The 26,292-nt window shown below is 37.0% G+C and overlaps 2 protein-coding genes across 5 annotated transcripts in view; one reads left to right on the top strand and one right to left on the bottom strand.

The window, feature by feature from the left end:
* Window positions 1–26,292, bottom strand: part of LOC134741942 (brahma-associated protein of 60 kDa) — a 389,674-nt gene that overhangs the window by 29,909 nt on the left and 333,473 nt on the right. The window lies entirely within an intron of this gene.
* The window catches only part of LOC134741937 (integrin alpha-8), a 185,941-nt gene that overhangs the window by 52,566 nt on the left and 107,083 nt on the right, over window positions 1–26,292 (top strand). For all 4 annotated transcript variants that reach the window (XM_063674820.1, XM_063674818.1, XM_063674819.1 and 1 more), the window contains exon 2: window positions 15,745–15,896. In XM_063674820.1, coding sequence (XP_063530890.1) covers window positions 15,745–15,896 — 152 coding nt within the window. The remainder of the gene's footprint in view (window positions 1–15,744; window positions 15,897–26,292) is intronic.

Raw genomic sequence — 26,292 nt, 5'->3', positions numbered from 1 at the left:
TTTTCATAGTTTTATTTCATGAGTAACTATCGCGGTAACCGAAGACAATATTACGAGTCTGAGGTTCAAGAAAACCAGTATATACAGTATAAAGGAAAACATAAGTCTAAAACACAAACCATCATGATTAGATTAGATTCACACCGCAGGTTTTGTCAAAAGCTGAGGTACTTCCGCCACAGGCTTCGTCAAAAATGTACAAGATAAAACACACACACAGTATAGTTAGTAGTACAATATAGTTTAGTTTAGATTATTTATTTAATAATGATAAATTACAATATGAATTATTCTTACACTAATCTATATGAATTTATATTATGATCGTCAATAATTTGGCATGCAGAATCAGAATCAGAATCAGAACGTTTATTGGTAAAAGCAATATTATTTTACATCCTGACATGTCTTGGGTAAGTACATAATAATATTTACAAAATATATTACAACAATTATAAAAATATGCAAACATATAATTATAAAATGTCAAAACAATGATAATCAAAAACAATACAAATTATGAAAACTGACAATTTATAAGTTAAAAAGGTATTGTAAAATTACCGTCAAATTAAAACTATATAATTAATGGAATACATGTCAAACAAAAAAGGTTATAAGGATATACTTTACATACATTATTTACTGCGTTGCTCATTTCCTATTCAGTCCTGAGAAATTCTTGATTCAGGACAATTTATACGAAACTCAAACAGATAAGCTGATAACAATATCGTCGAAGCGAAATTCCACACATTTACCTGCTACAAACAAGTTAATGACTACGATTGTTCGTCGTTATCGCCGGGTGTTGCAATATGCATTTTATGATCACTTGTAATTGCATCATAATCATACTGCACTACAATCTACGATTAGATGTTTATCTGACTTGTTTGTTTACATGTTTCACACTAATAGAACTGAGTGGGTAACCCACATGGGCTGTAAGACCATAAGCTATAAACCGTGTCTACAAACCTACTTTTGGTTACTGAGCAGAGAAATGGAGCTGATAGTAACAACACTAGTTCTCGTAGTGAAACACATAACAAGTGACTGGGACTTCCGGTTCGAACGCCATCTTGATAGTAGCCTCGTGATTAATTCCGTTGTTTTTTGCTCATTAATATTGTTTAAAGTGTAATATCGATAGCTTTATTGTACAATAATCTAATGTGGTAGTGTGCAGTGAATGGAGAATTAATCTCAAAGCGTGTTTAACCACCATTTTGGAGTCAACGGCCGGTAGTCCACGTGCTTCTCGTAAAATCCAGCTATCGGTTTTACGAGACAACTACAACAACCACCGAACAGCGTCGTGCTCTAAGAGCATTTATTTTGTTCCTATCCTTTTACGTGACATTGGCTACGGGCAACACCGCCCTCAAGTCCATCAAGAAAAGAAAGAAAGAACAAGTGACTGACATTAGACAGCAGTCGAAAAACATAAACAATTTCAAATTAGTGTCACATATTATGTATACGTTTACTATGTGCCACTATACACCCAACCTCCAATATAACCGACTTGGTACAGTAGACTAGCCACGAAAAATCTGCTTTAAGGAATCCGGAATCATGTGATCCACATATTTAGGAGGTCACGACACGACCATCAGCACTGAGGAGAACGAAGCAAGGAGGAGAACGTCAAGTATGGAGCTTATAGCAGTGGTTCCTAACCTTTTCAGTACTGTCACCCCTTTGACTAACTATAGGGAACTCGATTTTACCCCTCCTCCATAATCATTAATATTCTTTCTTATAGATAGTCTTTGTTATCTTTGATTTTGAACCCCTTAAAATGCCAGTTTAACCCCTTAAAATGCCAGTTTTACCCCCACGGGGGTAATTACCCCCAGGTTAGGAACCGCTGGCTTATAGGGATATGTATGCGTTATTACTGCCAAGTTTGTACAAAGTTAGCGTGGAAGTTTACAAACTACGTGAGTTACGAACTCAGAAAGGGTCAGTAGTCAGTACGTGACACTGCGTCTAAAAATACGTCCCTACTTCCTCTGGCTAAATATACATGCGCCGGAGTGGTTATGGCTCGTAAACTGTTATCGGATCAACACTGGCGGTGAACAACGAATTCATCAACAATTTTTGAAATAACTATATCTAACCTCCTGCCTAAGACCCAGAGGCAGTTGTTTGTTTGGAATCTTTAGTTAAACAATACAAGTTCAAAATAGATTGTGGAATATGTACCTACAAAAAATTGTATACGAGGGGTCTCAGTAGGCTAGATGTACCTATGATGTTTTTTTCAACGTAAAATTACTTAATATCTTCTTCGGTTACCGCGATAGTTACTCATGAAATAAAACTATGAAAACGGATTATATCGCGTATATTGAATTTATAATTTATAATACATCCCGTCGTTTCGAACCCTTTACAAATACGCGATTACAATATACGCGATATAATCCGTTTTCATATTATTTCGTAAAATTACCTGTTAATGTGCCGATAGATAGCTTCCAAAATAACGAGTTTCCATACTTAGAGATTTCTAGGCAGTTTCTCAAAATTCTAAATTGAAATTTTACGCCGATTAAAGTGATTATAAAATTGATAAGTTAACAGTGATATTTGCTGCGTGCTGCTCCATGAAGCTGTCAAAGTCAAAGTTTGCAAGTAGTTTTTGAAAGTTTTCTTCAACATTTGTGGTTTGTATTTTGTATTTGTATGTAGTACTTGAATCTTTAGGTGATTTCATCACATTAGAATCACGTATGGTGTGTAGCTGTGTGGTATACCCATTCGCGGTATTCATTCGCTACCCGTAGCACGCAATCTGAGTCACACAAACAGTAATTACGGAGGGAAAGACCCACATTTTAGTAATCGAGTGTAGGTACTTAACTTACATAGAAAAGTTGTAGTTATCGATTTCATCATCATTTCGCGTAATAACTCTTCAAAAGTATGTATTTACATAGTATGTAATGTCGAATATGATACTAGGCTGGTTTCAATACTTCGCTAGCTCAATTACCTACTTTTTCAGCGTATTTGGAGCTTTCCTGTAATTTCAAAGAACATTGACACTTGATTATTCTAACAGCATGTGTACGGTGACACATGTCCTCACAGTACTAAGTATTTTGTGAGATTTTGCATTTTAAGGTTATAAATTGTATGGAGTTGACATGTGTCACCGTGAAAGTTACTATATTAGGAGACTTGTATAGAGCCATGGATGGAGGATGAATGACAACTAGATATTCAAATTCATTATTTCGATACGCGCGACCATTACTAATTTTTTTTTTTTTTTTTTTTGTGTTTGTGTACGTCTTAATTTAATTTAATCATATATTATTATGGAATTCGTTTTAAATGTTTTAACCTCATATGGAAATATTTTCTGGATTAAATAATTTCATTCATTCATTCATTACTCGTACCATCGCCCACCCTGTTAACTGACAGTTCGTAAACCATATTACAAAAGGCATAACGTCCACCGATGGACAGTTAAGAGTGTTGAATGTATGTACAAGGATGGCTTGTTTACTAGCCTTTACAGTGTACTATTTTGCATAAGCCTCAATAAGGTGCAACTTCCGTGCACATGTGATAATTCCCAGTCCCGTGCAAATGGCCCAGTGAAAGGTGTTAACAGCTCACTACGACCACGCCAATTCTGACTTACCAATTCGTAATAGTTTGATATTGTTATACACTGATTTAAACTTTAACGATTTCTACACATTATTAAATAGTAAAACGGGACGTAATCGCGTAGGTATTTAAGTTTTAATATTTACCTCCGACGTTTCGAGGACGGCATTCTACGAGGCCACAGGGACAACGCCATCCGCCGTCGGAGGTAAATCTTAAAACTTAAATACGCGTTTAAGTCCCGTTTTACAATTATAATTTATTAATGATATTGTTATCTTGTACTGACGACACAATTCGAACAATGCTTATAAGACGTAACACCGATACGATACAGATCTGTCATTGTCAAGACTCAAAAGTGACGTTTATGGTTGAAGAAATGACATGTCCTTCGACACTTCCACTTTGTGACTTCCGGTTTTAACGCCATCTTGATAGTAGCCTCGTGATTAATTCCTTTATTTTTTGTTCATTAATATTGTTTAATGTACACATAGCTTTATTATACAGTAATCTAATTTGGTAGTGTGCAGTGAATGGAGAATTAATCTCAAAGCGTGTTTAACCACCATTTTGGAGTCAACGGCCGGTAGTCCACGTGCTTCTCGTAAAATCTAGCTATCGGTTTTACGAGACAACAACAACAATAACTACCGAACAACGTCGTGCTCTAAGAGCATTTGGTATTTCTACCTCTAACCGTGTCTGGCTAAAGCCCTAGAGGCCCATAATTTTATTTACCGTACACTGGCTGAAGAAAATCTAGAAATATTAATTCGATCCCACGTGGATCCCACTTTGACGTTGGCGAAATCATCGACAGTACCGGTGGAGCCATACTACTTAAAGATTGATTGATTGATTGACATGTCACTTTTGACACTGACAGATCAGCAGTATCGAATTGGGCCGTGACACGACTCACAGTGCATCTCAAGCGTACCAAAAAGTGCGAACGAAATGTCTAATGAAACGACTTCCGGTCATTCGCTTATTTCGCTCATTTCAATCGCAACAATCATCGTGAACTGTTGTCAAGATCGTATCATTAGATCATAACCGTAACATTTTTTTTAAATCAGAATTAGTCTCCTGGGAAACACAAAAACTCGCACGTCTTATAATTCAGTTCTATTAACCAGTTTTAAAGAAAGTTTATGAGAACTGGAAATAGTGCACTTTAATTTTTTTTCTTTTGATAACTTGACCCGGACCATAGTCTAAAATAAATGTTTATTAGCATCTGGTTGGAAATTCATAACAAATTCATTATTTACTTGAGTTTTTGTTGTAAATATTTTTTCACGAAATTATGTAATATGACTGTTGAAGTAGAGGTATTTTCACAGGATTTCTTTTCTTGCACATCATTTATCTGTTTCTTTTTTATTACACCACGGGGCATATTATTTTAACACGCTTCGGAATAAGGTTTAAATAATTTCAGTTAAATGTGTGAACAGTAGGTAGGTAAATTATACAATTTTAATACGATCGTATAACGAAATACAAGACTTTTATAAAGTAATTACTAAGTCTCTGAAGTGCTCCGATTCCTGGAATTAGTTGAGCCGTGGCAAAATGCCGGGACAACCCGAGGAAGATGATGATGACTAAGTTTCCGAAGTCAGCAGCTCCATGCTAATTAACTAATTCATTCATTCATTTATTCATATAAAACAATTACACAGTTACATATATACTATAAATGCGCCAAACTGGAGTAAACAGTTTGTTGGCGCAATGTTTACATTTGTGACTTATTCTATTGTTAGTAGAAAAGAAGAAAAATGTCATGTATCATGTATCGTAATTCGTATATCTCACTTCGGGCCGATTCCTTATTACGCATTCTTTCACCTATTTTAGGCACTGCCGGAGATTCCCATTCGCTTACCTAGTTGACCGTTCAGTTAAATTAGTATAAGCATTTTATACGTTTGGGCCGGTTTTTATTTTGTTGTCGAATTTTTATTCTTCAGAATTGGATAAAATTTTGGTTGTTTTAAGAGCTAGGGCATTTTCACTTAAAAGTGTACCATTTGCTTTTTTCAAAAATCCATCCACTTTTGGGTTATTTCTACTTAGAATCACGAGGACTGTCGATTTAAAGAAAAAAAAATGTTCCCAAAAAAATTTCAATTTTGTAACGCATTTTTACATACATTTTGTATGGACCGTTACAAAACTGACACCTAAAATTTGTATAAACTGGGGACACTTTTTTTCTTTGTCTCATTCAATAGTACTCGTGATTCTGTGTCCATTTTACCATGGTACCATTTTTTCTGAAAACCCCCATAAATTTTCTAAGACCTATTTAATTTTCCATTAACTCCTCGTAACTCAAAGGAAGATTAAAAGGACATAGGTGTGTCGGTTATATTGTACAGAATTTGAGAACTCTATCTATCCACCTAATGGTATCGAAATCTGACGAACAAGAAAAATATTCTGGTTCACATAAACTGTAGGATCTTTTGCATTAGGTAAGAAATGGGAATATAGTTTGCGCATGCGGCCCCATTGCCATGCTAAACATCTATTCAGGAACTGTATACGAGTACCAACACCTTATATAAACGCTTTAAATCCAAATCCGTTCTTCTGTAAATATCGACCTTGCTAGTAGAACTTAAAGTTTAATTTAGAGATACGCTTTTAGGATATATGAGCTGTGGAAGATGCAGCTTTATGATAATTCTGGTCAAGTGGATTGCATATATTTTATTGGATTCACTTGAGTTGTAGAATGTGTTTCGTGTGTGTCAAATATGCCTTGATCTTAGCGCGGAGATTCAAATAGACGTTACGACGTTATCTATTCAAACATCAAATCAACTAAGTATAACACTATTTTATAATATCGTGTGAATTCATCTGTAGAAGCAATAATTTCTAAGTCCCTACATTTCTTAGATTATTCTCAGTAGCAAGGCATACCCATCAGATTTCCGAATTAATACATAGGCATACCTACCTACTGTAACCAAAACATATACTTGCCCTACGCAAGAGGCATTGTATTGTATTGTAGTTCGGGCGATTTTCCGCAACTCGACGACTGGCGCCTATTTTGCGTGACATGGGGGTGGGCTAGTCCTGCCAACCCAGCTCCTCGAGGAAACCTATCAAACCTTTGATGTTGAGTAGGACCTCGGGGAGGTCTCTCGGGGATCCGAGATGTTTTGCCCTGCACTCCAGCACCACGTGAGAGGCTGTTTCTTCTGTCTCCATGCATCCTCTGCATAGGGGACTGTCTGTGACACCTGTTATAAAAAGATGTTTGTTAAATAGTCCATGACCTGTTATGACACTGGTTACCATGCTCAGTCGGGTCTTTCCTAATTGAAGGAGCACCCTTGTGAGCTTTCCGTTGATGCCAGGCATGGCTTGTTTGGCCTGTCTGCATCCAGTCTGGGCAAGAGCATAATAACCGCACAAGAGGTTTGACATGTGTAATTCTCACGGTCTATATCCCGGTCAAAATCATTAAGCATTAAGCATTAAGCCCGCCTTTTGTACTGTAAGGTTTTCTTTTGTGCAATAAAGATTAAATAAACAAATAAATAAAATAAGTCTAGTGAAACTAACCGTGAATCATTCAAAACTCTTGTGTAATTCTATTTTAGCCAATCAATACTTTTATTGACCTATTAAAACTTTCTTGTTATTCATAGTAAATTACTATCTGATATACTTCTTCCAATTTAAAGGATTGAGTCCTAATATTATTATAAATAACTCTTAATAATCCTTACTTCATTTCCCTATCCATTCTACAATGAAACTAACCTCCAAACAAACATTCATATCAAACTGCCCTAAAAACGCATAAAGGCTTGCGCAAGCGCATCGTAAGCGCAGTTAGACAAAGAGGGTGTTTACATCCGCTATCTGGTGGCAGGTGCGTGATAACGTGATTTATGTGTGGGATGCTGCATTGGAAGATTTATCGTTTTGCGTTAGTTAAAGGATATGTTTAAGAATGACTATGGTGGTCTTGTCTACCATAAGTTTGTAATCAACTCTGGAGAATACAAAAGCGCTTTTTTTTAATTTGAACGAACTTTATTCGATTTATAAAAATTACAGTGATCGCGGGAGGTGTCGTTGAGTTCGGATCGAGAGCAGAAGAAGGCGAGTTGCCACATACAAATTAAAAGGCAACTGCAAATATGTTGCTATATAAAAATACTTAAGCTAAGCTTACACTCTATATGTTCTGTATTAAAAAACCCGCTTTTGTGTACTTAGTTTTGTACCTTATGAGTCTCACGAACCCTCCGCCAAACCGCCGCTCCTATACATTCGAATTTACCCTCTCATTTTAAAATGACAAGCTAAAATAACGTGAAACTTAGCATAAGCATTTAAGTAATATGTAAGTATCTATCCGGTCAATTCGAACAACGTGATAATTACTGCTTACTAGATACGAGAACAATACGAGATCTAACAGATACGTTATAGTTTAGTTCTCAACTAATTATCTTTTGCAGTTAGATTCCAGAAACCAATTGTCATTTCACACTACAATTATTGTGATGTTTTGGGATATCCGTTAGATATCCATTGGATGTCTAAGTAATATCTTAAGCAAATCTTAAAGAAATCGTTCAAGAGGACATTCAGAATTGCGGAAATGTCAAATTTTACATGACTTTCTTAAATATCTCGTTATCGTTTCTGTTTCATATCTAATGGATATCTATTTGATATCTAGATCATTGTTCGAATTGGCCCGTAAGTCTGGTAGCTACTAGTTTTAGTTGCAAAAAATGTTAGGGTGCGTTGGGATATTATTGAAGGGTTTTTTATGAGGGGTAAGATGAAAAGTCGCCCGTAATGCTTTGGCATACGGACGACCCCTCATAAAAAAACCCTTCAATCTTATCCCAACGCGCCCTTTGTAGAAGTTTTTTTTTATGTAAAACGTTTAAGTACTCGTTTTATTTTCTTTAGTACCTATTAGAAGATCTGTGTAAGTAATACTTACCCATTGCAAGTGTACAAATGATGTTAAATGTTGCAAAAAAAACCTAATTGCACACTGCATTTGACCGTAAAACAAGTATATTGACACTAATAACGTTAACAACCGCATCCATGATGCCTCGCGGTGCACTGCCCGTTAATTGCCTGCACTCGCCTTTCCCATTCAAAAACGTTATAACCGACTATGGAATCCAACGACACTTACTGCCTTTATATTCTCAGACGTCACGAGTTACAAAAACGATGCAACTAACTATGACTTTCGAAGGCACTTACGACATTTTTCCTTGGAGGGAGATTGCTACGGCAATCAGAATAAGTGGCACATTGGACAATTCGTGTCGCTAATTGTGTCGATTTAGTCGCAATATGAGACGTGTTTTATTGGTATTTGAACTTTTATGTACTTAAACTTTGATTGAAATGCGAGTTGTGTACTTAAGTATCTAGTGTTTTTTATCGCGTATATATATATCTTTACTTGAAAATAATTGTAGTGTATAACTAGCCTTATGAACCGATTTTGCATGTACAACCAGCCTTAAAGTTTGTAGTCTATGATTGTTCATTATTTTAATATGTGGGTATTTTTGCACTTTGTAATTTTTCCTCAGTCACCCGTTGACCACGAACGCTGTAAAGGGTTCGAAACGTCGGGATGTATTATAAATTCAATATACGCGATATAATCCGTTTTCATAGTTTTATTTCATGAGTAACTATCGCGGTAACCGAAGATAATAGTGTTGATCTGATCTGACCACAAACTGATCGACACTTGACATTGTCGATCAGTTTGTGGTATTTAGGATTCCACAGTAGCAATCACGATTGCTTTTAATATGTTTGATATGAAGCATTCCATTCCATAAGTAACTTGTGTTTCCCAGGGTCGAATATAGAAGATACGTAAACGACGATTATGCTTCGAATACAGATGAGCGTATTAAGTTTCATCGTAGTGCAAATTATCACCTTTAATAGAATTCTAAAGGAACGACTCGGCGGTTTTGCGTTTGCGGTCTTTATGATGTCGTTTTTGTAGCATTATCTTTTATATATAGTAAATATAGGTAGCGTAAATATAGGTAGGTAGCGATAGTAAATGTAGGTGTAGAAAAATTCCATTGCCAAGAACAATAACGCCTTGGGCTTGATTACGCAGTGTTTTGTTCGAAATGTCAAGCTGTACGTCATCGTACATTAAAACCTAGTGTACACAGTTATTATTTATAGTTCCTACCTATAAACTGTAATATATATGTCATATACTAAAGATAAAAACCGGCCAAGTGCGAGTCGGACTCGCGCACGAAGAGTTCCGTACCATAACGCAAAAAAACGACAAAAATATCACGTTTGTTTTATGGGAGCCCTACTTAAATATTTATTTTATTCTGTTTTTAGTATTTGTTGTTATAGCGGCAATAAAATACATCATCTGTGAACATTTCAACTGTCTAGCTATCACGGTTCATGAGTTACAGCCTGGTGACAGACGCACAGACAGACAGACAGCGGAGTCTTAGTAATAGCCCATTTTTACCCTTTGGGTACGGAACCCTAAAAATGACGAAACGAAGCCCTTCAGGAGGCCGGATTTGAACTGGCGTCTAGCTATCGTGGCCAACGCCATGAACACCTAGGCCACTCCGTCATGGCGGAACCAGTCCTAATTTTTATTTGAACCATAATTTACTTTTTTGTACATAGTGTTCGTTTGTCTATCATTTTCATTTGTTTACTCTCAATTGCTTAAAGGTTGACTGGATCCGAAAAGATAGAAGATAAGTTTCTGAGGGGGTAGATAGGTGGTAGGCCTCACACAACAGGGTGTATAAAACAAACAGCAGGAACCAGGACGACGATGGGTTATTAATCAAAATAAAAGGCACCTGTAACAATACAGGCGAGAGTTAGCTCTGTAATAGTTATAAAATACTATTGTAGGTTACTTAAGTGTGCCTAAAAACTTACAATATATTATGTGCCTTAAAATGCGGGCAGTGGAGATGCGCTGCTTGTGCGACTAGGGATGTTCGCAATAAACTGCACTAATGAACTATAAATATTTATATTACAATCACTGAACATAAAATAAGCTGTTACTTTAGCTTAACGAAGCAATATGCTGGAAATCAAGGATGATGTTTAACTATCGACACACACACACCCACACACAAACGTAATCTAATCTTTTCTTTCTTTTTGAATATAATATAAGGCAGAAAGAACTATTATTTTGTTAAAATAAAAGCAGTTTTCAGAATGTTACATTTTATTATGGTTAACTGTGTACAAATGTACTAGATAAATGTGGAAGAGCGGGGCTTCCTGTCACATGTATTATACAAACTTACTATTAGGAAGTCCCAACCATGAAAGTGTTATGTTGTATTTAACAGAATAAATGCTTTTTGATTTTGGATTTTTTGATAGGATCGACGTTTAGGATCGAACTGAAAATTATAACCAACGAAAGGGATTCCAAGAAAAGATTTGAATTTGAATAGATAATTTAGGATTTGTATGCCAGAAATAATAGAAAAGTTGGTACACGCACCGTTATAAAGTTCGCTTTTGTACATTGTATACTTTTTGTTTCATTGTATCTTAACCTGTCTTGTGTACAATAAAGTGTTTACATACATACATACTAGAAGTCTAGAAAAATACAAATCAAAATATTTGATAAAATAATTAGATTAGTTCCCGAAGTTGTATAGTTCCGACTTTCCTGCCTGCGATTAAATCTGTTGTCTTATTAAAACAACATGCAAAATAAATAGGTACAAATGAACAATCCATCTTATTGTTTTAAATATTTAAAATAACATTATTTACGGCGTCAAGTTTTGATAAATGACTTCCTCTACAATATATCCGACATACCGCATGTCGAATTGTTCACGAGCCCAGCGGTGGGCCAGCCCGGCGTTCCCCATTCCATGATTGGTCTCGCCCCACCCTCCCCTTTTACGGACATGGCTGTATTTCTCAATTTTTCACAGTAAAGGAAGACAACAAAGTTGATCGTTTCGTTACGCGTAACATGTTCATGTAAGATTTTTGTTTGGAGTTACGCAATAGTTACAATGTCTAGCTAGGGAGTTGTTACATGTTTGTTACACGGATAATTTAAGTATCGTATAAAGTCGTAGAAAATTAAGGATATTTTTGAAATATTTTCATGTCATGTCAAGGTGTATAGTCATAAGCAAAAGGTACTAAACGAAGATGTTCATAATAATCTACACAATAGGTCGTGGGTTCAAACTTCATCTCGCGTATACTTTTCAGAGTTTCACAAGACTTATGTAAAAAGTATATAAATAAATAAATATTAGGTATAGGACAATGTTGTACAGATCCCACTGAATCCCACAGTCCCAATGTAAACTCAAAAAGGCTTCTGTTGTGTGTACTAGACGAAATGTCGTGACGATGTGTCGGGAAATGTCGTTTTATACTAACCTTACTTTTTGATAAAGGAAAAGGAAATCTACAAAAGTATGTAGTGTGTATAAAATCCACGTAGAGCTTGTGTGGTTACTATAGCTTGTACACTGTACAGATATTGACAGGAGATTTATATAAAGTTGTAATCACAAAATATCTGTAAGCATATGATCGAAACAAATATTACATCACTCAATTCCCACCATAATTGGACAAGAAAAATCAAACAGATTTCATCTCGTTTAATCGACACGCTCAAGCGATAACATTTTGTCTATCACGAAGTTTTGATACAAAGGTTCCGCATTTTGTATTTTTTATCGTTTTTTTATGTTTATCGGTAGAATGTTAGCTCAATCGGAGGGCTGGCATGTGGGGAATTTTGTTAGGTCATCGTTGGCTTTCAACCCGCCGAGGAAGTAAATTATACACGGAATGTATGAATTGCCTAAACTGATAGCTATTTTTTAATCAATAATATCCATACTTTAAATATTCTCCATGTGAGATTTGCGTAAATATATCACGATGATTCTAATTAATTTCGAGCAAACTTCATAATCTTTACTTATATAGGTAATCGGTAACTTTGAAAAAATGTTAACGAATCCGACTCCTATTTCACTAAGAAGAAGACCCTTTATAAAAGGAGTTAAAGACGAGATTTCTGTTTTGTTGATGTTACAAACTCTTCCAGATCCCGAGCATCAGCAGGCGTAAAGCAGGAGTGGCGCGACAGTGTCTCGCCCGCGATTCTTAATTAATACAGTGAGAAAAAGACGGGTACTCCGTGCTAGGACTACCTAACTTCCTATCTAAAGGTTAAGCAGATTAATCATAAAATTTCCTAAGATCTAAAAATCAAACTACATCTGCCATTCTTCGGCCCCTTCGTAAAGGCTCTAAACATTGTCAGACCTATGAGCGTCAGCATGGCGATCAGATAGAAACGGGTCAAACAATCGCAGACGCTGGCACGGCTCCAGCACGCAAATAGCCGGGTTCATTCCCGGACGCGAATCGTATTCCTATGCCACTGACTCACTGTGACGTTTTATTGATCTTCGGAACAGTGTTGATGGATTTGTTGATCCTTACGATCGGGGCATCCCAATTGCACAACGTCGTACGGTTCGTTTACACGGAAGAAACTGATCATAGTCTTAAATGTTTTATATTAAATACCTATTTGTAAAGCGAAAGGTAGAGTAAAATAATTGATAATGTGTCAGAGTTGTGTGTAATGCGTCTAAAAAAGCTTTACTCTAGATGTAAGCGTAAACATTGGAGATGCATTAAGCATAAATGTTGCTGGTGGCCAAAAGTTGTCACAACCACAGTTACAACATCTCTTATTTCAAGCAATAACGAGTTGGGTTGGTGCTTGATAGCCTAATGGCTCTCAAGCACCAAGATTTAAAGACTTGTCTTACATAATTCTCAAAATTAAAGCGCTGCTACAGCTGCTTTAACGCTGCAAAAGTCATTGTGTGCTATGTTTCTCATCCTTGTCACCATAAACAATATCGCATACTGCTTTTAAAATTCGGCCATTTCTAATCAAAACGGTAGTACGAAAATTCCCGTCCAAACTCTGATCGTTAACTTACTTGTCAGTAACGCGTATAATGCAGGTACTTGTTAACATTATTACCTGTGAAGAGTCGATCACCCCGCCAGGAAGGGGGCTATTCCGGGCCGCGCGTGCGCACTCTATTTTACCGCGGCTTTCAAACCCGGCGCGTTGACAGCAACGGAATTAACTTGGGCTATTAAAAGTTTATTATTTTAATTAGTATTTTAGGCTGGAGATGTTTATCTGCTAGTAAGAAATAACGAAAGTGTAGACGAGTTCTTAAATTGTAATTTTTTACAGTAAGCAATTGAAATATTTTATACAGGTTAACGAAATTGTAACACTTATTAGAGGTAAGGAAATATTTGACGAGAGAAAATATGAGAAGAGTATTGTTGAAGAAAAGCCTGACCAGAGATATGAAAAAGAAATAGTCTGTATCGATAAAGAAGACCTAAATGGAATAATGACAAATGAACGACAATACTTATGAAAAAGAAAGGAACCCATTACCAGGACTCGATAATCGAACTTTATAATCACTAGAACATTGACAACGTGTAAGCTTTTGTATTTTTGTAATATAATGATAAAAGTATGTAGTCTTCTCACTTTATATTTTATCAAACCCTGTATTTTCTTTTTAATACTTGGCGTGTTTCCAGCAAAAGTAGTTCATTAACAAACATGATCGCGTAAACTTATGTTTAGCCTGTTTACTTTTATTTTAGTTTTCAAACATTACTTAACTTAACCTCATTCAAAAACACAACAGAATTACACCAAGTACGATCTTATACGGAAGCTATTGCTAAACCAGTTAATGTAGTATAAACATAGCAAAACAGTTTTAACTGATGATTATAGGGCGACCAAATAAACAAAACTTGCAGTAACGAATGGCAGCTCTAAGCTTAAAAACAGCAATATATCGGTGGTATCCGTAAGAAGAAGATATGCGGGTAGATACATGAAAGGTGTGGAAGATTTAGCGAGATTAAAGAGGATCCCGCAGGTGCGGACCATCTGTTCTCTTATTCCAATCATTCACTTTGCACAAGTAAAGTCAAACGCTCAGGAAAACCAACATAAGCTTGTGAGATAACGTATCTCCAACCCATTGGTGCACTGGTGCTTACTGAGTTTTGGCTAGGTAACGTTTAGGAATGTGGTCGTTGTTGGCGTGTGTCCAGCCACCTGGTTTGCGGGTTACGACAGCCCATCCGCTCTCATTACGGTATGTTTGTGCAGACAGGTCGGCCCTTAGTGACCTTTTTGGCACATTGGTGAGGAAAGGAGAGTAATGTTTGTGAAGATTATGATTGTCTGTTTCTTGACAAGTTACCTATATGCCTAGGTTTTAATGGGTAAGCTGTCGATAGATTCCTCATTGTTGTGGGACGAACATAACTATATGTTACTATGTGTTATTATGTGTGTGTATCCTTTGAGTTTTATTGATATTATCTAAAGCGAGGTTTAGACTAGCAAGAACTTGCATGCAATTTTCATTACATTGCGGTGTTTCATATACATTTTGAATGCAGTTTACCTTAGTAGTCAGCAACGTAACGTAAATTGCATGCAAGTTCTTGCTAGTCTAAACCTCGCTTTATGATGTTATTTAAATTGACAGGGAAAGAAATATTGACAAAATAAATTGACAATATTTTTATAAGTGATGGCAATTTTACTGGATTTTACTTTTCCTTTCGTATATGACTTCTAGTTTACTTTAAAATAAAATTGGTTTTCCTTTATAGTGTCATAAATATTAATGTTGTTTATGTTGATTCAGTTTTCCTGTTGTACAATAAAATATGGCTTATTAACGATTACTTGCGGCTATTTATACAGTTATTATAATACATTTCATTATATAAATTAAAAAACTTAATTATGGTAACAGCGGATTATATCGCTTATAATAGCAATTTATTAGTCGCGTTTTATCTTAATTTGGCCATAAAACATTATAGCTCATAATTTTGCATGTTTTGCGGTTAGAATCGTTTCATAATAGATGAACTTATTATCAAAGTTTTAACCTTCTTCTTGCTTGTTCTCAGGATCCTGGTGGGCGCGCCAGAAGCGGACTCGCAGTACCTGTCAGCGAACAGGAAACCTGGCGCGGTGTACCGCTGCGAGGCTGGCCAGAGGGGGTACGAGCGAGACACGCCCCTCGACCATTGCCAGGAGATGTGGTTCGACAAGAAGAGAGGTAAGTTCTACCTGTTAACCAGCAGGAAATTTGGCGCAGTGTATGTGATGTTGACCACAGATGCTACAAGCGAGACACACCGCTTGACCACTGCCAGGAGATGTGATTCGAGAAGAAGAGACCTCTCTTCTTACAAGCAAAGGACCTCCGTTTGCTTGTATCATCAGATCTCACCTGTCTAAGCAGATATAGGCCTCCTAAGGCGTATCTCAAGGCTAGCTTCTTACTCAAAGGGCAATAAAAGTTGTTTCGCCAACTAGTTGAAGGTTGACCCACAACTACATTTGCTTACATTCGGCACTCCAAAAAGTGCTCACTTGGAAACTTAGGACAGCGGTCGTCGGATTTGTAACATATAAGGTCGGACTGCTACTTTTAGAGAACTAAGTATGTCGGTCAATTAAGTAGAGTTAGGCAGTCTTTGTATAATTTTCTTTTAGATTGCATTCAGACACAAAGACAATCCATGTAGATTACCTGATAATGTTACGTCAGTAGGCACCCAAGCAGAACCTCTATCGACCTGGAAATTACTTGAAAACCCGTCGTATTTAGAAAGATTCATGTTTATATTTTTCGTCTTATTATAAAGGGGTAGTAGTTGTAGTAACATACCTATATATCCTTGACGTCGACTGTACAATATAAAGCCACAAATAACAGAAAGCTCGCACAAAACAAACAAAATAAAAGATTAGTCTGTTGCCATAATAAATAATAAACTGCAGGCAGATGGGAAGTAATGTCGTGACTGATTCCTTGTTTATTGTGGTTGTGTTGTTTATAATTTTATATCTGCTAAACTAAACATGCGATCGTGGATTTGAATATTATTGTGCAATATTTCGACGGCAGGTTTTTCGCCATGTCTTCACTTCGCAGCTGTGTTTTGGAATGTTAATGTATTTGTCTCTTTTCAATAAATTATTCCGGACTATCCTACGTTTGCACCCTAGATGTCAAGTAAATAGAACCAATCTTGCAACTAAAAAATATTTTCAAGTGTAACAAGTATCTAACTCTAGATAATTGACATTGACAAGCAAATGAGCAAGAAGCTGTGATTATGACTTAAGTCAACTCGTAACATTTAAATGCGTGTATGAAATATAAATTACTAATTATTTATTACTATCTTCGCAATTTCGCAACCGTGTTTTGATTGAGGGTCGCGCAGGACTGGGAGCGACATTTCACCTTAATCTGCATCAGGCAGTCGCGTCATGCGCCGTGCCCTGCGCGGGCGCATGATTTACTTACCGACCTTAACCGTACGCGGCGCCACCGTGTTTGCGCAGATAGGGTTGCCACTTTGCCAGGTACCTTACACCGACCCCGACTACCGTACACCAACGGCTACTCTCGTTCTTATTTTAGTACTTCCATCATTATCAGCCTGTGTCAGTCTACTGGACGGGAGGTTTCTCGATCCTCGCTCTCCAACTTCAATCACTGTCTAAGTTTGTGAGTTTGGATGCCTACCGTAGCCCGGGGGTTCTTCGCATCCCTATGTAATGTGTTTATGTAAGAGGGACACATGTTTCCTACGCTCCTCAAGTCAACCTCTCCTGCTTGGGCATCCTGCTGAACGAGGCTCTGATGACCGACAATGGCGGTTTAACCATTCAAAACGACGTAAAGTTACCGTTTATACTGAAGGGACCGATGAATTATTGTCGTTGTAACCGGTAGTCGCTATAACCAAGATTAAGTACCTACTCGTATTGCACCATGACAGGACCTCAAAATTTCGTTAATTTAGCATAAGTATATTGTGTAAGATTTGGTTACAAGAATTGTTGCCAACTAAGATGATAAACTGCGAACAGAAAATGATTTATGGTCTGATAACGATCGTATTTAATTCGCAGTGAAATGTCATATATTTTACGATACATGATTTACGATAAATGAAATATGATAGCCGTGCGATAGATGAGAAGCAGGAGGCAGCCCTAGCGAGCAGCCATTCAAGGCATAGATGGACAGTTAAAACGTCAAGTGGAAATATTAGCTGCGCCATTGTGCGATTTGTTTGTGATATTAATTCCCACTGTTTGTTTGTTCGTATGTTTATTGTCCCACTGTGTTTGTAAGTTTATGTGTAAAAACCTATTTAAAGGAAACTATTTACCTTAAACTTATGAGTCCAACCCAATTTGTTAAAGAATATATAAATACCAAGACACTCGAGTCGGACGAAGATTTTGCGGTGACAAAGTGTGCGAATGCCACCATAAACGGCAAATCCCTTTGAAAGAATGTCGTTCATAGTGACATTCCCACACTTTGATAATACCTACTTAAAAGTGTGCGTTGACTTAGCTTAGATGCACTCTACATATAAGTACAGGCCCCTGGTTATGAATTTACGAATTATGTATAGGATTTTACAATTCGATTCGCAGTAATAAATAATGATTAACAGCCACTTTTATTACATCTGGATTTAAATTAACAAACATCACAATTCGATATCGCTTGGTCGAAATTAACAAACAATACTTAAGGTGACATTCGGATGGCAACCAACTGCAGCTGGACTACTAGTGATCTAGATGGTCGATGTACAATTACTACAAATAAAATATATTCTATTCTATTCTGTTCTATTCTATTCTATTCTACTGTCGCGAAATTACTGCTGCGGCGTTAATGGAGCCGCTGTATCTATCAATTTCCTTGATAAAGCAGCAGTTCGCAGCCGTATTTGTGTCGCGATTTTAACATTCAATCCGTCACTAATTTTATCAAGGAAATTGACAGACACAGCGCCCGTGTCGTGCTCGTGTTAGGTCGTTGCTGTAATCGTAACAGTAAAGCAACTGCAGTTGCCTAACGAATGTCACCTTTACAGTTGGATATCGTTTGTATCTTTTTTATTCGAAATCTTTCTTAGCATTATTATTTCCATCTGATTGTGGGGTCTGCTTTTCTTTTCCTTTCTCTTCACTTCGCACGATCGGATGTGTCGTCTACTAAAACGTCGCAGGCACTCATGTCTTTTGCTATTTTTTTTTATTTGAAATACAAGCCCCAAATTAATCGACCTTACTTAGCATATTGCAGTCGCCAAGTCGCCATCCAAAATATTTGCACCTCTCGCGGCGTAAATCTTAAGTTCTTTGTCCACAACAATGCATACGTGAGTCAGCTTTAACACTCTCGCACAAAATAAAGGGCAATCATCTCAGAAACCCGAGGCAGAGGATTTTAGGGTCCAAGGTGTGAGTATATGAGCTAATTTCTGATTTTTATAATACTAGCGACCCAGTCCCGGCTTCGCACGGGTTACACAAAACCTTAACAAATTGTATACCTAAATCTTCCTCAAGAATCACTCTATTGATAGGTGAAATCCGCGTGAAAATCCGTTCTGTAGTTTTTGAGTTTATCGGACCAAGCTGCATGCCATTTGCAACGACAAAGAGTTGGCAATGTCATCATTAATGTCAAATTTCTATGAAAATATGCCGTTTATGATGACACTTCTGACTTTGTTCTGTTCAATTCGGTGCAAACTAGTGCAAAGTCATCTAAGACGGACTCTACGCATGTAAAATTCGGTTTCTGGGTGAAGGAAAACGGCTTTGATCAGCTGCCAAGTGGAAAAAAAGTTATCGAAGATATATTTTCCTGATACTAAGCTAACCTGGCCAAGATCGGCAAACACCAAACGGAAAGAAATAATGTATCGGGATGACAGAAGCTACGAAAAGTCACGTGAATATTCCATTAGGTACATTGCTTAAGTTCCGAGTGGCGTTTTCTACCAACGATTGTCTTCTTGGCTACGCTCAACTACGTTAATAAATGTTGTTCAAATCGAATTCGTGAAAATCGGCTGCGATTTCATTATTTTAATAACCCCGGAACCGCTCGTCGGTTGCTGTCGCTTGCTTGACTGTGTGGGTATTATTTTTTAAATGTGTAACCAAGCATTTCGATTTTCGGTGCAACGAAATGCCGAATTTCGACTCACCATTTGCTAACCGAATGAGTAATTCTTGTGTAAAGGATCTGGTATATTTTCTGGTAGTTTAAAGGACTGTCTCATTTCAAACATAAACAGAAAGAATCATACTATCGTTGTCTTATACTAGTACTAGCACCCAAAAGAAAAGCATGAGTATTTTTGTTCCTATTTACTGCCAATTTGGTTTGACCAACGTTTATATATAAGATTTTTGGTTGGGAAGGCAAGTCATAGTTATAGCGCGAGAACTCTCGTACATATTTATAAAATATTTATTTAGTAATTAAATCATACAAAAAGGTAATCCGCCACATGCTTCGTCAAAACACAAACATAATTTCTGCAACAAGCTTCGTCAAAAACAACCATAAACTAATGCCCATCCCCACCCTGCACCAAGACCGGCCCAAAAGTTCCCATTATGCTTGCAGCATTACCACGCTGTATGGCGATGGAAACCGTACATATTTGTATACGAATGCCGTTCAGACACAGTCAGAACGGCTTCGCTCCTTCTAATCTAATGACCTTCTGTTATTGAAGTGTATACTTACAAACGCAAGTGTCATAAGAGACGAACCCATAGGTAATAAGATGGTAGAGAGGCGAATGCGCTGGTTCGGGCACGTGATGAAAAAGGATGAAGAGTACCCAGTTAAAAAGCCTTTAGCAATCCCGGAAAAGAGAAAAGGCGAAGGGCGCCCCCTAGCTACGTGGTGGACAACCGTATCCAAAGGCCTGGAACGGGCTCAGCTTGAAACATAAACAACCCAGGACAGGCGATCCTGGCACCTAAGGACGAGGAGAGCCGACCCCAAATGAAGGGATAAGGCTAGGAAGAAGAAGAGTCATAAGAGACGAAAGAGCTTGTAGATTGGTCTTCCCCATATTAGCCTTATGTAATATACGATACTTATACAAAGCGTTTTCTACATACGTACCTGCTTTATGAATAGATCGCATTATATTTATAAAATTGGCGCTTGTGCGAACAAACCCGAGTCGGCACCCAAAATAACGTTTTACGAATTTGTGTTTCAGCTTTTTGCTCGTGTTTTCAACAACATCATCCAGAAAAAAATCGTTTCGTAAATACTCTGCTAATTATGCTATCCCATAATTATTTCACCTACTTGGCAGCTTATTTTAATAACAAAACTTCCGTGAGGCACTGACATATTAAATATATTAAATCGGGCCACTCACGTTTATAAAATCCGTGATTGCTCGACATGTTTCGCTCCATAACCATGCTTCATGTTTCGCTTTATAAACGTGAGTGACCCGATTAATATATTTAATTAGGCAGCTAATGCTTATTTTACGCTTTCGCGTAGTTTTAGAGCCTAGGTCTATATTTTCAATCACTATGCTGAGCACCTTTACACGTGTTGATTCTGACGGTCTTATTTATTTGCTGAAGCATAATGACTTGAGGTCCATTATGTTATTATAAGTACCTACTGTATCTCAAAAATTTACTTCATCTCAGGAATTCATAACACAGTTGTCAATAGTCATTGGCTGTTGCATAGTGTCTCAAATGGATTTTAAGGAGAACCAACCAAATTTTACTTATTTCGACATAATACTGAGATTATTGATTTTTTCGCTAAACCTATCGACACAGAATAAGTAATAGTATTATCATACAGAACGGCCACGCACCGCCCCGCCCCGACTCGAATTACCTCGCCCCGTGACACCAGATTGACGGCCGTTTGCCGGGCCGGCTCAGTACTATTTTTAAGCAACTTACTCACACTATGTATGACGCATGACGCGTGTACAGACGTGCCGTTCACACATAGAAACGCAAGTAATTTTTGATGTATAGCGTGGCCGCCCTGTGCTATCGACTTCGAGATATGGAATTTACACTTAATTTAGACTTTTTCAATTTATAGAAGTCTCGAGGGCCAAGTTTCTCATAATGTTCATACATTTATGGCCATTTAAACGTATTGAATAGAACTTTAATACCATAGGCGTTTCTCCTTGACCTTTCAGCTGATGCGCCTGCGTTATAATTAGCCTTAACAAGGTTTTGCATTGTTAACCCTTCGCTTTCTCCGCTTTCTACACTTAACCCGCTAATGCGCTTGATTCGGCTAATCGCCGCTAATAGGTTGGTTAAGACGCTTGCGCATGTGGGCGTAAGATCGATTTTCATTCATCTGTAATTACAATTCGTACACGAAGTCCGAGGAAGTTGCTTGCTCGCCACCCCACGCTGCTCGGTCTCAGCTATAGATCTACAATGTACAAGTAGCCTTACCACGTGTTGACACTGACCTGACACTGACATATTCGCAAGCGTGTGCGTAACTTACTTTCTATGCATTTCACTTGTACTGGCATATTAGTGCGAGCGATATGTACAGAAAGCAAGTTACGGAGACGTTAGCGAATATGTCAGTGTCAACTCGTGGTTAGGCTACAGATTGCCTATCAAATAAGTAAGTACCAAAAGTGCGACCAAAATCGAAATGATGTAAAGTGTCATTGAAAGTTGCGCCGAAGAGCTAGCGGCTTCCTCGCACAACGTATCAGCATTGCGATACAGCGAGGAAATGCCGCCAGCATCCTTGGTACAATGCCTCAAGGGCCTATTTTAGATTTAAGGTATTTATCAGAATATTACGCATTTTATTTATAAAATTACTTTCACACTAATATACCTATAAATAAAACAGAATTAAATAACAACTAACTTAATAACTAACCTATAAAAATTATAAACTAAATCTTAAAATAAATAACTAAAAATTATTCCCCTGCGGCATGGTCCCAGAGATGCTGGCAGCATTTCCTCGCTGTATCGTAATATTCGCAATGCTTATTCTTTGTGCGAGGAAGCTGCCAGCAGCTCTACTATCGCCGGTGGCGTTTGCTATTCTTTTAGAATAGAATAGAATAGAATAGAATAGAATAGAATACTTTTTATTCGTAGACACATTCACAGACAATAGACATACATTAAAAGAACATAGTGAAAATAAAATGTCACGAAATGGCGCCATCTCAGCATGCTGCTGGCGACTTCCAGCGCTGATCTTCCGATGAGACCATCAGGTGAGAATCACGGAAGGTAACAGACAAAAAGAAAGCCACATAAAAGAAAGAGACATAAAATGTGACAAAAAATAAAATTACACATCGTTTACACAAACTAATACAAAAAGAGATACAATATGACGACATAAGAACATAACATAAGTACATAACATTAAGTAGACTTACACGGATCAACCGACCGAACATGTACCGGTCCGGTCGGATCATATCGTGGCGCGACATTAAGCGTGCATAACTAGCGCCAGTGGTGGCTACATGGCATTTTTAGACATTTTTAGACAATTAATATGAGCTATTTATTAATTTAGTTTAGTGTTTGTACTGTAGTACTTCTATATATTATATCTATTCAGAAATAATAATTATATAATTGCGTAAATTATTGTGTTTCTTCCTTCCGATGCTTGCACATAGATGCGGCTAGAAATGACAAACTGTCATTGATGTTACAGCAACTATACCTATTATAGATAATTATAATAGTCGGCTAAGTTTGCGGTTATTCTACTTTACTGTTTGTCAATAAACTTTGTTTTATGAATGAGTGTCGTTACGTTGTAAATATTTAACTATGAATGACATATTGTCTACGCAGTGTTTTGCATTTACTTGCAAATTTGTTGCCTTATTTAACCAGAAAATACAAATGGCGGTATTAAAGTCTTAAGTTATTCTCTATCAGTAAAAATTGGGTCATATAAAAAATTGACGCAGCAGTATTTTGAAAACATAGAGTAAATAATAAATTTCAAGAATAACAATTCAGTTCAGTATTATTATCAGTACTTACGCTTACTTAGATACTTACTTCCTCTCGTGTGCCTGTTTTTTTTTTAAATAGTTTCCTCGTACGTGGATCCACGTTCCGGCATTCGAAAGATTAAAAACGCTATATAAATTCGATACATCGATACTGTGTATTCATTCAAATTCGAAAGCTAGTTCAATTGTTGTATGATTTTTAGATCACAAACATACAATGAAAGTAAAAAATTACAAATCAGATTTCACATTAGCAACAATTATGAATAATAAAGAGCAGAATTGCTAATAACTTTACTTAGTTGCAAGTACCTAAAATCATATCGCCGCTATACTTACTCAACCTGCAACACTCATTTGATGACAAAAACACCCGTATTTCGAATGCAAGAAAAGCGAAATTTCCATCAAATGATTGTTGCAGATACTATGTATGTAAAGACTTATCCATGAGCACAATAAATATGTACATATAAATAGCAGATATTCACGATTCGAGTGAGCTTGTAAAGTAACGGAAATGTGTTTGCATAAATATTTGTCTTATTGTGGCTTTTATAGAGGAAATGGTTGTACTGTATAACGTGTGTATGGCTAGAACAACGTAAATATCTCACTAGACACAAGCAGTTCAAATACTATTTAATTATATTGTTTGCATACCTTAATAATTATAGGAAAATCAAATTACCTACCTAAATGCTGCATTTTGCCTTGGGGTTGTGATTTTACTTCATTTTTATCTGTTTTAAAAATACTCCTGCGTGAATTTTCGTGTCAAATAATGTTACGACCTATTTTTTGACTCATAGAGAATGCCTTTAAAGCATTAAGTTCGCCATTTGTATTGTAAAATACAGGTTGAATACAAATACAAATAATTTATTAAAATTATTTTAAAACGAGTTACTCACGTATTATTAAATCGAATAGCTCAACATGACCCGACCCCGGGGTGAGTGACCCGTCGAATAATTGTAATGTTTGAGTCTCACGGGAGTTTTATAGTAAGTAAAACTACAAATAATTTATCGAAACAAGTATTTTACAGTGGTAACTCTAAAGAAAAAGTATAAAGAATTCAAAATGCCACTGTTTGTGGCCTTTGTGGACTACAATAAGGCCTTCGACAGCATAAGTCATACTTCCATCTGGGACGCCTTAAACCAATTCAAGATAAACCAAAAATATATAAACATTCTAAAATATATTTACAAACATGCTACAAGTAAAGTCAAGCTAGAAACTAGGGGCGAACCAATACACATAGAAAGAGGAGTGAGACAGGGCGACCCCCTATCGCCCAAGCTTTTTATTGCTGTTCTCGAGAGTATATTCCGTAAGGTAGACTGGTCAAAAAAAGGCATAAGAATAAACAACCGCTATATGAGCCATTTGAGATTCGCAGATGACATTGCCATACTAGCTGAGACTGCTAAGGACCTAGAGTCAATGTTGAAATCTTTGGACCAAGAAAGCTCGAAGGTTGGACTGGAAATGAACACCAGTAAAACTAAAATAATGACAAATAACCACAAAAGGCCAATCAGTGTGGGAGACAAGAATATAGATTATGTCACCGACTACATATATTTAGGGAAACAAGTATCATTCAGCAAGGATAACAATGAAGAAGAAGTGATAAGAAGAACAAACATAGCATGGAGACGTTTCTGGTCACTAAAGGAGGTTCTGAAGGGCAACTACAGTCTACATATGAAGAAAATTGTCATGGACACCTGCCTCTTGCCATGCCTGCTTTACGGCTGCCAAACATGGACATACACGAAAACAATCCAACTTAGGATCATAAGAACCCAAAGAGCAATGGAGAGAAGTATCCTTAAAATAAGGAAGATACATAAAATTAACAGCAAAAAAATTAGGCAAAAGACCAGAGTAGTCGATGCTCTCACACAAGCTTTATCCCTAAAATGGCGCTGGGCTGGCCACATATCACGCTATACTGACAAGAGGTGGACCATAGAAACAACAAAATGGAGAGGACCACCAGGAGGGCGGCGCGCTGGCCGGCCGCAGCAGCGTTGGGCTGATGACCTATCCCAGGCTGTGGGAAAGCAATGGATGGCAATAGCTTCAAACAGAAGCAAATGGATTGAGTTGGAGGAGGCCTTCACCCAAAGAGGGGTTCACCACTAAGCAAATTAAGATAGATTCAACCTACGAATGTAACCTAAACTTAGTGTGAATAAACGGCTTTTTTTTTTTTTTTTTTTATTTTAACTCTAAAGACTAAGAAGTGTTATTAGAGATATAGCAAAAGAGAAATAAAGCTACTGATGCAATGCAAGTACAGGCAAATACAACTACAAAATTGAATTTATTGCAAATATGTATGCAAGGGTGCTAAGCTAATAGTTCAAAATATTTAGATCAGTACGGTTTCACTCACTATTATTTCATGTCGCCAAAAGCGACTAAAATAATAGTGAGTGAAATATGTCTCACGAAAGTTTAAGTTCGATTGAAGCTTATAGTTTTTCTGACTGTACCAATGTATATTTGTACTTTAAATGTAGGTATAACCGCTTTTGCTAGACCGAGGCGAATCGGATCACA

This window comes from Cydia strobilella, chromosome 6 (genome assembly GCF_947568885.1).
Source record: "Cydia strobilella chromosome 6, ilCydStro3.1, whole genome shotgun sequence".
NCBI lineage: Eukaryota > Metazoa > Arthropoda > Insecta > Lepidoptera > Tortricidae > Cydia > Cydia strobilella.
This window is presented reverse-complemented; position numbering and strand designations above follow the sequence as displayed.